This window comes from Sander vitreus, chromosome 22, assembly GCF_031162955.1.
Source record: "Sander vitreus isolate 19-12246 chromosome 22, sanVit1, whole genome shotgun sequence".
NCBI lineage: Eukaryota > Metazoa > Chordata > Actinopteri > Perciformes > Percidae > Sander > Sander vitreus.
In genome coordinates, this window is record NC_135876.1 from 15,653,507 (window position 1) to 15,665,822 (window position 12,316).

The 12,316-nt window shown below is 40.8% G+C and overlaps 1 protein-coding gene across 1 annotated transcript in view; it reads left to right on the top strand.

Annotated features, from left to right (window-relative positions):
• The first annotated feature begins 447 nt into the window (after positions 1-447).
• oxsr1b (oxidative stress responsive kinase 1b) overlaps positions 448-12,316 on the top strand; it is a 52,179-nt gene continuing 40,310 nt past the window's right edge. The window contains exons 1-2 of the mRNA XM_078280465.1: positions 448-938; positions 8,409-8,521. Coding sequence (XP_078136591.1) covers positions 869-938; positions 8,409-8,521 — 183 coding nt within the window. The 5' untranslated portion in view covers positions 448-868. The remainder of the gene's footprint in view (positions 939-8,408; positions 8,522-12,316) is intronic.

Below are 12,316 nucleotides of genomic sequence, written 5' to 3' on the forward strand. Positions count from 1 at the left end.
CAGAGGTGTCGCTAATTGAATGCTTTAAAGAAAAACTTTGCCCCAGTTCATTTTACAGTTAATGCATGAACATCCAATCATAGAGCAGAGTATGTGATACTGTCCAATGAGAGAACGGGGTGTTCTGGAGCAACACGCCTCTTTTCACACACTTTGTTTTAGAAATGTTTTATGCCCTGAGTGTAGCCTGTCAGGTAACAATTACTTGCCAATTTAATACTTAAATGTGCTCCATCAATTACATTTTCTGGGTGAGGAAGGGCTGAAAGTGCGATGTGATAATCTCATGGATGTATTCTGAGCAAAACATGCGTTTAGTTTTCTGTATGAGAAGAACGAATGCCTGCAAGGACTACGTCTGGGCAATGAGTTCCCACAGTTCAGCTGCCCGCCATTACAAGTGTGGCGGAAGTACACAAAGGCTTGATCCGTTTTTGGGCATGTTTTACCCAATATTTAAACACTTTTTGTGTATGTAATTAGTAAATGCAGACACCTAATTATGTATATAGTTAAAGGCTTTGTGTAGCTAATGTTTTAAACAGTCGCTGTATGTATGACACTGTTTAGCTCAGCCAACCAGTGCCAATAATAATTGTCTCTTTACTAACTAAAGTGGATTCCGGAGAACGTGCCACACTCAATATGTCCGCCGGGAAGGTCCACATTTGCTCAGTAGGAATGCGGTAGGCGGGGCTGCTACGCTCGTGTCAAACTTTGGGAATGACAGGAGTGCTGCAGGATTCGCAAAGAAGGGGAAGTGTCGCCCTTGTTGGTCCTGTTTGGATTACTTTGACTTGTTTTTACGCACAGTCTTTGCATTCACCATCTTTCTACAGATAGCACGGCCTCAGCAGACTCCTCAGCCATGTCGGAGGACCTGAGCTCTCAAACCTGGTCCATCAACAAAGATGATTATGAGCTACACGAGGTGATTGGTATGTATGTGATCCTTAGCTTGTTAGCTTAACGTCTGTTTTAACCGACAGTCCGATAATGTCTGCTTATCACAGTTTACATAAGCTCTAATATCTTCCAAGTGTAAAGCAAGGTATCTTCTTTCTCTGGAGCTAGGTTAAGTTCATCACGTTTGGCAACTTGGCAGTCCTAGCCGGGCGGTGTTGTGACTTGTAGTCAGTGAAGTGTTTCCAGTGAGAGCGGGTAACTTACCCCGTCCACTGGAGCTATGCCGAAATCGTAAACGAGCGTTACAACGGCAACGTTACTGTCTAGTCAGACACTGACTATTTTCTAGAAAAGAACCGCTTTCATTGAGCAATCGGTTATTAATGTAAACAGCTAGCTTAATATTTCTTACATTCTGGATAGAGAGCGTCGTATCTATGAAATTACAAGAATTTGAACTATATGTAATTTAAATTGGTCAGTGTTGGTATATTCAACTGAACGTGACATTAGCTACAAATAACAGTCGAAGTTATCTTTTGATTTGCTAAAGCAAAGTATCAGCCATGTAGCTATCGTTACTGTAGATCAGTGATTCTCAAAGTGGGGTCCAAGGACCCCCAGGGGTCCGTGACACTCAGCCAGGGGGTCGGGGAAATGTTTTCAGATTTATACATTTAAATTATCATGACTTTATTTATTTACACAGTACACTGGATATTCAAGAACAGAACTTTTTCCAAAACACTCGTGTTGCCAATGCAGAGTCCAGAGATTAAACTTCATGGTCCTTCCCAGAGTAGGGTATTGTTTTGGGCAATTTACTGCCTGAATTAATCCAGTTATGCCAGAGCTCTTTGGAGAGGATTAATCAGTATTAGACGGCTCCTTACCATGTCCCTCACAGAAAATAGGAAAGGTAATGTGATAATTTGTTGAGTTAACATCAGAATAAATAATACTTTTGTTCAAACCAGTCTACATTAAACGTACACACATTTTATATATTATATATTCAATAGTTTTGAGGCTAATATTAGTCTAGAAGGTTTCCTTTTTATAACACAATAAGTGCTTTGTATGTATGGCCACATTTATTTTAGTGTGACAGTCACACTGGAAGAAATGCGGCCATACAGATATATTACACCTTTCCTGTGCAGGGTCAAGCCTGGGTGAGTCCTGAGGAAGGCTTAGGGGTTTGCTGGCCTGAGGAATGACAGCTTTTACTTGAAATTCTGAAATGTACCACCCCACAAATACCTGACCCTGTCCTACCTTTGGCTGACTTTGTTTAGGAGGAAAAAGGAGAATAAAAAGGAGTGTCTAACATATAAGCAAAGTATTGTCCTCACAAATCAGTTAGTTTGTGCCTCTGGTTTACTTTACCTAAGTGATGCGTGCTTCCTGTACAGGGAATCTGTGTGTTTTATAGAGGGTCCATTCTGCAGGCAATAAATTAACCTTTTTGTGTATATATATATATATATATATATATATATATATATATATATATATATTAAAGACTTGGATTTAACTTTTACCTATTTCTACGTTTCTTGGAAAATGTGATATGAGGCACCCCACAAGATAACACCCTGCCATTTAGCATGGACACAGATAATGCCCCTCTTGTAGAGAAATCAGTTCTGTGGTATTTCCTATGCAGTTTGTGACACAAATTCTTAGCATAGGTATAGGTCTGCAGCATGCTTAGGGCAAAAGATCATGATTATCAGTTAAGCTTTGGAAATGAATTGTGCAGTCAGCCTTGTTTCTTTACCTCGTTTGATAAATTACCAAAAGCTGGATACCAGTTGCGCTCTTAAATCTGAAAGAGTCGGACTTCCTTTTATATCATCTAAATCAGCAAGTTCCCAGGCTGCTTGTGAACATAAGTTAAACAAGAAAACTCCTCCTGTTTGGCATCTGCTTCTGTTCTATTAAACCTAGCAAACAGTCTGTGGAGCTTTCTCTCTCTCTGCCCTCTCAGACAGTCTTTGCTTAATTACCCATATTACTAACACATAGGGCTGGATACAGAACCCAATACGTTTTAGGCAGCGACCGAATTGCCTCTAAAGTATCGAGTATCGAAAAATGCCTTGTCATTCAATACCCAATTTCATTACCTTTTAGGAGTAAATCGGGATCAGTCAGTGAGCCAATAAGCATACAGCATGCTTCTACCAAGATCTAATAATGTTTGTGATTGGCTGTCATAGAGTCATTGAGACTCGCAGGAAAAACTCGTATCGTTTAGGAACCGGTATCAAAGTCACAGTATTGGTATCGGTACAGGTACTGAAAGTTTTTGAACGATACCCAGCCCTGCTAACACAACTTTAAGTCAGTAATGTGGGTTCATGTTTGAATGGCATGTTCTCGAGGCTGCACAACAGTCGAGTGGGCTGTGGTGGTGTTTTGGAGTGTGTATTCGGGGAGGGTGGGTAAACACAAATGTAGTTTAGAGTAGGTTACTTCAAATTACCAAATTAGTACAGGCTACTGTTTGTATTAGAAAGTTAATATAAATAGACTTTCGCTGATTGCAGTGCCAGGTAGCATTGCTGGGTTTTTTCTCACAGTCGGTTATTATCCCACCAGAACGTACAGTACAGCACATGGACATTGAACTAGAGCAATGAGACCTTCTTGTTTTCCCAGCACAATCTCAGCGCAAGGAATCCACATAGAATCACAAAAGCCTAAAGCCCTAAGGCGATGTCATCACATTGCTGGTTTTGTCCGACCAACACTTCAAGTAGCTTTTTATCAAAGTAGTTGCCAACTATTTTTCTGTTGATGGACTTATCGATAGACTGATTGTTTCAGCTCTACTTGAGTATGCAGCATTTAAAACCTTTAACAGGTAGCCACTAGTTGAGCTAAACTACTACAACAGACTCCCAGACCTAAACCCACCTCTGCTCCCCACTCTAACAGTAACTGTTGGGGAAATACTGTATGATGTTGCCTACAGCTCTTCTCCCCAGCTGGAAGGTTGGCGTTTTGAGGATGCCCCTGCAGCATGCCCAGCAGAGCTATTGTTCGGTAACTTCCCCAGGGAAAGAGGACTTGTTATTATATGGTTCACACCCACTCATTTGACCGTACTGAGCATTGGATCATACTGGACAGAGCCCATAGGAAGAAAAACAAAGTACAGCTTGCGTTCTCATTCTGGATCAGGCATTGGATCATTCGCTTTGGCAACTGTGGACTGGAAACTTTTTGCTCCCACTGTTTGTATCCACCGGCAACCATGTTTTCCTCCCTGTTGCTCGTCCTGGCACTCCGATGGTTTAAAACTTCAGTTATGTTCTAGCAAACTTAGCACAATTGCAAGCAACGCCTAGGCCACCATTTCTCTAATTTAATGTCCACTTCAAAATGTAGGCCAGATTCATTTTTAGAACATTGCATCCTGGGATATTGGAAGAATACACACTAAGGCAGAGGCTACTGGTGAGATTTCAAGTTATGTGTGACATTTCTTCTTGTACCTTTTTAAATAATGTGTGGAATATCAGCCAGGTGTGCAGAGGAAAGGACGTCAGGGCAGGAGAGACAAACTGGGAGCTGCTGCCACTCTGCTGGTGACCTACTACACAAAGCTAATTCAAACACAAGCTAATCTGATAAGATATTATTGTGCTGGGCACTATGTAAAAACAATGAACTTGACTTTACCTAGTCAAGTATTTTCACCTTTTCATGTGGCAAATATTGGCCAATAATGTTACGTATAATTTGATTTGGAGTCTACATCTCATGAGTAGCCGCTCTTTAATGAGACCTCGAGATTTAAATTGCCTCTTGGTATTATAATGGTCTTTGAGCCGCTTTTAATGATTTTAATTAAGTGTAATGCTGTTGTCCTAAGTAAGCTTATTATTCTGTTGACTCTCCTTTTGTGTTTTGCTATCTTGCTTATTCAATAGACTTCATAGAGATGTACCAGAATATAGAAGGAATGCAAACATTCCATACTTGGATGTCAACTCCCTAAAGAGCAAACATGTCAACTTACAGGTTAATGGCAAAGCCCTCACTGGAGTTTAGGCTTGAACAGTTCAGTTCTTTGTGAAGAAAAAAAAACAAAACTCTTGAATGTCCCATTCCCACATTGCCAGGCTATAGTACAATGCTCATAACTAAGGCTTCCCATGCATAGCTTGACGAGTTTTGAGGAAACATGCTTACAGAAAACATTGGCTGCTTTTTAAAATATGATTGTTTTGTCCATGTTTCCCCCACAGGAGGGATCAAACCGTCTCACCCTGTCTGCAGTTTTTTTTTTCTTCCACTATCTAAAATAGCCCTTGACATCTAGAGCTTTAACAGATTGTAGCCCGTATATAAAAACAAAAGTTGTTCAAGATGATAAATCTGAACAAAGTCACATTTCAACACAAATTACAGAGCTAAACTTAAACTTGCAGCTAAATGTATAATAAGAATCCGATCAGGGATCAGTTCTAGCTCTTGCTTGCTGAATTGCTAGGATAATGATACATGTTAATTACTGGAAACAAAAAGGAGTCATCTGCAGTGTGTGTGCTGAAAAAAGGTCTTCTTGACATGTTTTTTTGTTTTGTTTCTGACACACCCAAGGAAATAAGAACAGCTGCATACTGCAGTTAGTTTAGTGATATTTTTCTCGAGGCTGTTTACGTAGTTATCTGAAATGGAAATGGGGAAAAAAAGGGAAAAGTTCAGCTACGTCAACACACCACATTCATCTGACAGCTGGATCATTTTCATTTGATTTCATCTAATGTGGTAACTTAATATATAGATTTGATTTAGCCATCTACTTCCAAAACAAGTTAAATGTTGTTGCTATGCCTCTGGAGAATATTTGAAGAACTTTGAAGTCGTTTTTTATCTGTATTTGTAAAGAGCTGACAGCTGTTCTGTTTGTAATCTGTTCATTTATTAAGTAATTTACAAAAAAGGAAGAAAAGAAACACAGCTACTGCTTGATATGCAGCCTTTATATATGTGCCAGACTGTTGAACATATTAGATGTTGGCCTACTACTGTAGTATTTGCCTTTTGTGAGGATGACTCTTTTGTGTGCTTCCTCCCATTGGGATAGAAATGGGAGAAATGGTGAGGAAGATGTCTGTGAGAATGCCAGAGCTGTGACGATGTGTGGCTTATTTTATAAGATAAGAGCGACTTATGTGCATCATAGCATAATTACTCAACTTACAGCTTTGGTTAAAACCTCAAAGGCCTTGTGAAGTATTTAACAATCATGTAACTGGATACCATAGTAGATACATGACTACTTTAGGCTGAAAGACCTTGTGCTAAGCTTAGAAGTAGCAAATATCAAAGAGCATCAGGTCTATATTAACGCAAGGTCCCGACTGGCTGGTAGATTGGGCTTCTTCAGTCTAATTGGCTTGCAGAGCATTGGTGCCCCTTGACCTTGCCTGCTGCAATCACACACACACACACACACACACACACACACACACACACACACACACACACACACACACACACACACACACACACACACACACAAAAGCACTTATGCTCTCCAGCTTGTCCAGCCACCCCTGACGACTGACTGTTTATTTGTGTGGAGGAATTTACACTCCAGTGTGCACAGGGCAACTGGCTCCCAGTGGTCCAGCTAGGGCTGTGCTCCCCATCACTGGCCAGCCTCCAGAGGCTTGTTTGGTATTGCTGGAGGTGGAGGTGGTGGGAAGGGGCTGGAGGATATATTTACAGCTCTGTTCAGCCCCTTAGTTTTGAGCAATGGTGGTGTGATCTGTGAGTACTTGGACGCTGGAGAGTTGAGCAAGGCCAACTACACATCATCAGAGGTTGCCAGTCAATAGATGGCACCCACTGCAGCTGTAGGAAGTAGGCTTTCACACAGAGTATACGACTGATGGTGTATAAGTGACCGATGCAGTCTATCAATTACAGGAAATTACAAGGAAATTGCAATTTTATTGGATTATTTTAGAGATCAAGAGTTTGTAGTTAATCTCAGTCTCAGCTATATTGAATAGGTTTATGCTTTTTTGTTCTCTGCTTCTCTCATATAGCCTGAAGTCATAATTATCTTGAATGAAAACGGTTAAATAAAAAGCGGTCACATCCCCAGTGACGGCTTTACTTCTTAATTAAAATAATTTCTTTTTCTTTAATATAGCCCTTTTGAAATCTCCATACTCCACTGGCTCAATGAAAACTCCAAACAATGAGCACTTTGTTAATATTTGGGCATAGCTAAGAAGAGGGCACAGGAGGTTAGGAAAAGCTTACTGGATGGCGGGCCGACTCACCAAAGCCTGTTGCCAGAGGACAATGGGTTCCCAGCTGTGTGTGTGTGTGTGTGTGTGTGTGTGTGTGTGTGTGTGTGTGTGTGTGTGTGTGTGTGTGTGTGTGTGTGTGTGTGTGTGTGTGTGTGTGTGTGTGTGTGTGTGTGTGTGTGTGTGTGTGTGTGTGTGTGTGTGTGTGTGTGTGTGTGTGTGTGTGTGTGTGTGTACACAAAGCAGGAACAGCAGGCGTACCTCTCCTGGGGAGGATAATAAAGCTTTTGCTCTGACGATCACACGTTATTCAAAATAAAGATTAGCCCACTGTTGTAGGATTTAAGATTTAATCAGTTTGTAATCTATGTATTGTTTGCTTCTACATCAAAATAGTAGTTGTGGTGGTTAGACTTCCCACTGATGCTATGATCCAATACTGATTTAAAGTGTCCAGGTCTTAAAAAGTTTATAAAATGGACATGAAAAAGTATGGATGAGTAGTATTGATCAGCAATATTGTTCAGTTGCAATCGGTTACAATGCATACATTTGTTTTTCATTTGTATTTATCCTTTTTTTAATTTTATTACTTGTATGTGACCTATAAACCTTTGGTTCCTTGAGTCCTCCTGGTTTTAGAGCTACCGCCATGTTCTGGATTGTGGTATCGGTGCTGTAAAGAATAATTGCCAGTTTTCAATGAACAAGATCTTCAAATTGTGCCAAGGATGTAAAGAGGGAACCTTCTAAACAGTACAAGTACCCAGTTTTGGTCCTCTGTGGCATAAACCGCTTACTGAAGCCTCCTGGGGATGTCTCGTTTAGCAGAGTCACCGGCCCCTATCAGACCCGCTTCATCAGGCAGGATTTGGGAAAGCTGATTCATAATTGATAAACAGACAGTTAAGCTGTGCCAAAGAGAAATCGGATGAACTGTCAAAACACAACTCTGCTTTACCATCTTGAACTTTTAGTTTAAGTTAGGTTTATTATCCTACAGTAGCTATTATTTTTGGGTGTAGATAGGGTATAGGAAGGGTCAAACTATTAAAAAAGAAGGCCGGACAGCCTAAGGATGTTAATATAACCTCAAGTGAATGTGCTTTATGGGCCAAAGTTGGGTTCCACAACAGCACTCACAGTCTTGTAATGCCTGAGATGACTAATATTATATAGAATTATAATCAACCAGATAATCTGTTTTCCCGTCTGTTTTAGGGAGTGGTGCCACAGCAGTGGTTCAAGCAGCCTACTGTTTACCACGCAAGGAGAAGGTGGCCATCAAGCGTATCAACCTCGAGAAGTGCCAGACCAGTATGGACGAACTCCTGGTAAGACACACACAACATTGCCAAGTAAATGCATATTAGATTGAAAGTCCAACTGATATTGCATTCTTTTTTGTCTGCTACAGCCAATCAAATCTTACATATAGCAGTTAACGTTCTATCATAGACAGAGCAGACGTCACTGAGCCAGACAGCAGCTATACAACGCACAAGAGCCACAGACCCTTTCCTGCAAAAGTCTCCTTCTTATCAAACTTAGAAACAGGAACACACGTCTTGTCCTGCATCGTAGCTTGTTGAACGAGCAACCAAGCAAACATTCAGTGGGGGAAAGTGCACTGCTTGCATCAGTTTGCAAGCTTGATAGCTAATTAACTTAGCTGCTCAGCTACAGCACATTAAACAGCATGTAAACATACCTGCAAATCGGTCGAGTTAGATGCTGGTGTGGTCGTCACTCTTGAATACCAGTATCAACACGCTGTCTGCCGTTGACATTCAGGCTACAGCGCTAGTTTATTTACTTTGTCTCTCGTTCTCTACTACGTAACACCGCCACTCAGCAGCCTGTCAATCAAACACAGAAACCGACATGCCCTTCCAGCCGACTGAGATGGAAAATTAGGAATGCTCATCCTTCTTTCTTTGATTTAACAATTAAAAAACGATGAACAGTACATTTTAAAAACACATTGACATTTTTTTTTTTTTTACTACGAAAAGGGATGACTAAATGAGAGTTCAGTTGGCCTTGGAACATTTTTGTTACCTTGTTACTTTTCTTTGTGTGTGATCAAAGGGAGCTATGCCCTCACAGCACAATATTTCATTTAGGGCTTTGTCTCTTAGTTTTACCTCTGCTTTTCATTACTCGTTTTCTCCGAGCCCTCCTCCAATCATCCCTGTCACTTCAAACACTATTCTAGTTCTCCGGACTCTCTGAAGGAGGACTCCACTTACTGCCAGGAAACAATTAGACCCCTGTGGGACATCTTCCTGAAGGCTGTATGGTGTCTTTATACCCTCAGTGCAATCTTGTACCCCAGCTCGCCACATCATTTATTGTATGATGACGTGAATTACAATTTAGCTCAACGGTGAAAGGATTATATGAAGCTCTTCCCTGCACATAGAGATGATCAGGTGCGGTATGTGGCTTGTGTTTTTTTTTTTTTTTTATATAGCTATAAATCAGGGAAAAAGAACTATTTGGCTTGGGCACGCTCTAGGACAAAATCACATGGTAGCTGTCAGTAACCCTTTTTTTCCAGAGCATACACTAGGGCTGAACGATTAATCGCATTTGCAATAATATTTGCAATAATATCGCAATATGTTAAAACGCAATTTCCTAATTGCAAAGGCTGTGATTTGGTCACGTGACTTGCGAGAGCAAATCAGTCTGCACTCCACAGAGAAAGCATCAACTTGGCACGCTAACGCTACGCCGTACCTTGAGCAGATTTCTGTCATTCAAACAACTCTTGAGTTGTAGTTTAAAACTTTTACAGCCATTCTAATAAAATGAAGGGTTTTATTCGGGCTCGAGTCCATACATGCAGTTAATGGATACAGGGCAGGCACGCAGAACTGAAGGCTCAGTTAGCAACTATTAGCTCTGATTAGCGGTTAGCTCCAGTTAGCTAGCTCCGTTATAAAGATATGGAGTGGAGGAGACTGCCACGGGGAGGGGTAACAACCAGACTCTGATAAATGATGTTTGGGAACTTTCAACAGTTTTGTTAGTACAGTTAATCCTACGACAAGACCAGCAGCAGCATGCTACTACTAACGTAACGATAGCCTCTCTGAACAAGTGCAACATTGACACTCTCATGCACGCGGCACGCAACTTCATGAGGGGGTGGGGCTGGAGGCAGCTCCTCTGTGTGCGCTGTAAAAAAAATACTCTGTGTTTTAAAAGTGCAATCCACGTTTACATATGTTTTATTACAGTAAATAATAATCTAAATACTACTAAGTGTGGTAAAGCCACATATTTGTTTTTATATTTCTGCAATCTGCACTTTAGTCTATGTGATTTGTTTCTGACCTTCATACATCAGGCTTGGTCAGTGCTCAATATACTACTGTGATTGAAGTAGTTAAATAAAAGATGTCATTCATATAAATTCATGCATCACCTAATTTCATCATCACATACAGGCCTGTCCTCCAGGAAAGAACAGTTTGTTTAATCTATCTAATCTTGTGTTGTTCATACTATACAATGATTTATTGCTTGTCTTTGTTGAATAATACAGAAGACAAAGAGCTTAAAAAATAATCGCATATTAAATTGCAATCGCAATATTGGTGAAAAAAATGCAGTTAGATTATTTTCCAAAATCATTCAGCCCTAGCATACACCAGGTGTCAGTTTTTGCTCTGATAGTGGGAATTGAGCTGTTGCTGATTTTGACCAGAAATGTGATTGATGGCTTTTTCCAGTCCTCGCTCCCTGTTCTCATCCAGAAGTCTGTGAAAGTAACCAGTGGGAAATAAATATTGTGTAAGCCTATACGTGTGCATTGAAGATCATTTCTAGAGATTACTAGCAGATTTCTCTAGCCTAGAAATCTAGACGCACCCTAGCGGCAGCACGGCAAGGCAAGGCAGCTTTATTTGTATAGCACATTTCAGCAACAGGGCAATTCAAAGTGCTTTGCAAAAAAAACAATTAAAATAAAAGAATAAAAGTTACAGTGCAGTATAAGAAATTTAAATATTAAAGAGCAGTTAATAACAGCTAAAAATATAAAAGCAAATAAAATACGAGATTTTATGGTGCTAGTATGGGACAACAGGGCTTCAGACTAACTTTTTGCCTTGGTTGCACTGGTGCGCCTAACTTTTTTTATTTAGGTGCACCAACACAAAATTTAGGTGCACCCAAATTTTTCCTTGCGTCGCCGTTAACGCTGAATGGCGATACACAATATATAGCTCTGTATTTTTTTTAACTCTGTTTTGTTACTCATGGAGTGACGGCTGACTCATTATGAATGGGTCCAGCACGGGTCGAATGCACTTTGGCGGGTCAGCGGCGTTACACACGTCTTGTGTAGGCTATGAAATGTCTGTATCGTCACTGCGCTCATCATTATGAACTATGATATTCTGGCGGGTCACATCTCTCGCCCAGTTCCAGCAGGCTCCGTCTCACACGCTATTAGCCTACTCAACGAACTGAAGTTAGTTGCATTTAATAATTTCTAATGTGTTTTTCGCCATGGCGGCCGCAATAACAGAGAGTTACCAGCGGAAACACTGGTACTAATACAGGTTTCCCTCTCATACTTAACAATATACAGCTGTGTTAATAACAATTAAAACTGTAGACAAATGTCAGCATGTGGACCGGCGGCGCTATGTCTCTCCATGTTGCAGGTGAGCCGTGTGTGCGTGAATGGGGGCGGGGCTGCGCGGAGGAGAGATCCAAACACAGGCACGGCTTTACAGAAGGAATGGGTCATGTAACGCAACATTAAACCATATCGATATAAACGACATCGCTTCGTTCATGGAGAGGCAGCGGATGCAAGGACGTTAGGTGCACCGGTGCGACCTAGGAAAAATCTTAGTCGCACCCTTACAAATTGGTCGCACTCTAGAGCCCTGGACAATGTATAAGCCGTTGCTTTATACACGTAATCCACCCGCAATTGTTCCCAGAACGGGCCGGTCCCACCGGTCTTACTGTTTAATTTCTCTTTATATGCTTATATAGATTGTTATACAGTTTCAACAATGCAACTTCAGTATAAGAAATGAACAATTATTTAAAGAAAGGCAACATCAAAAAGAAAGGTCTTCAGCCTTGATTTAAAAGAACTG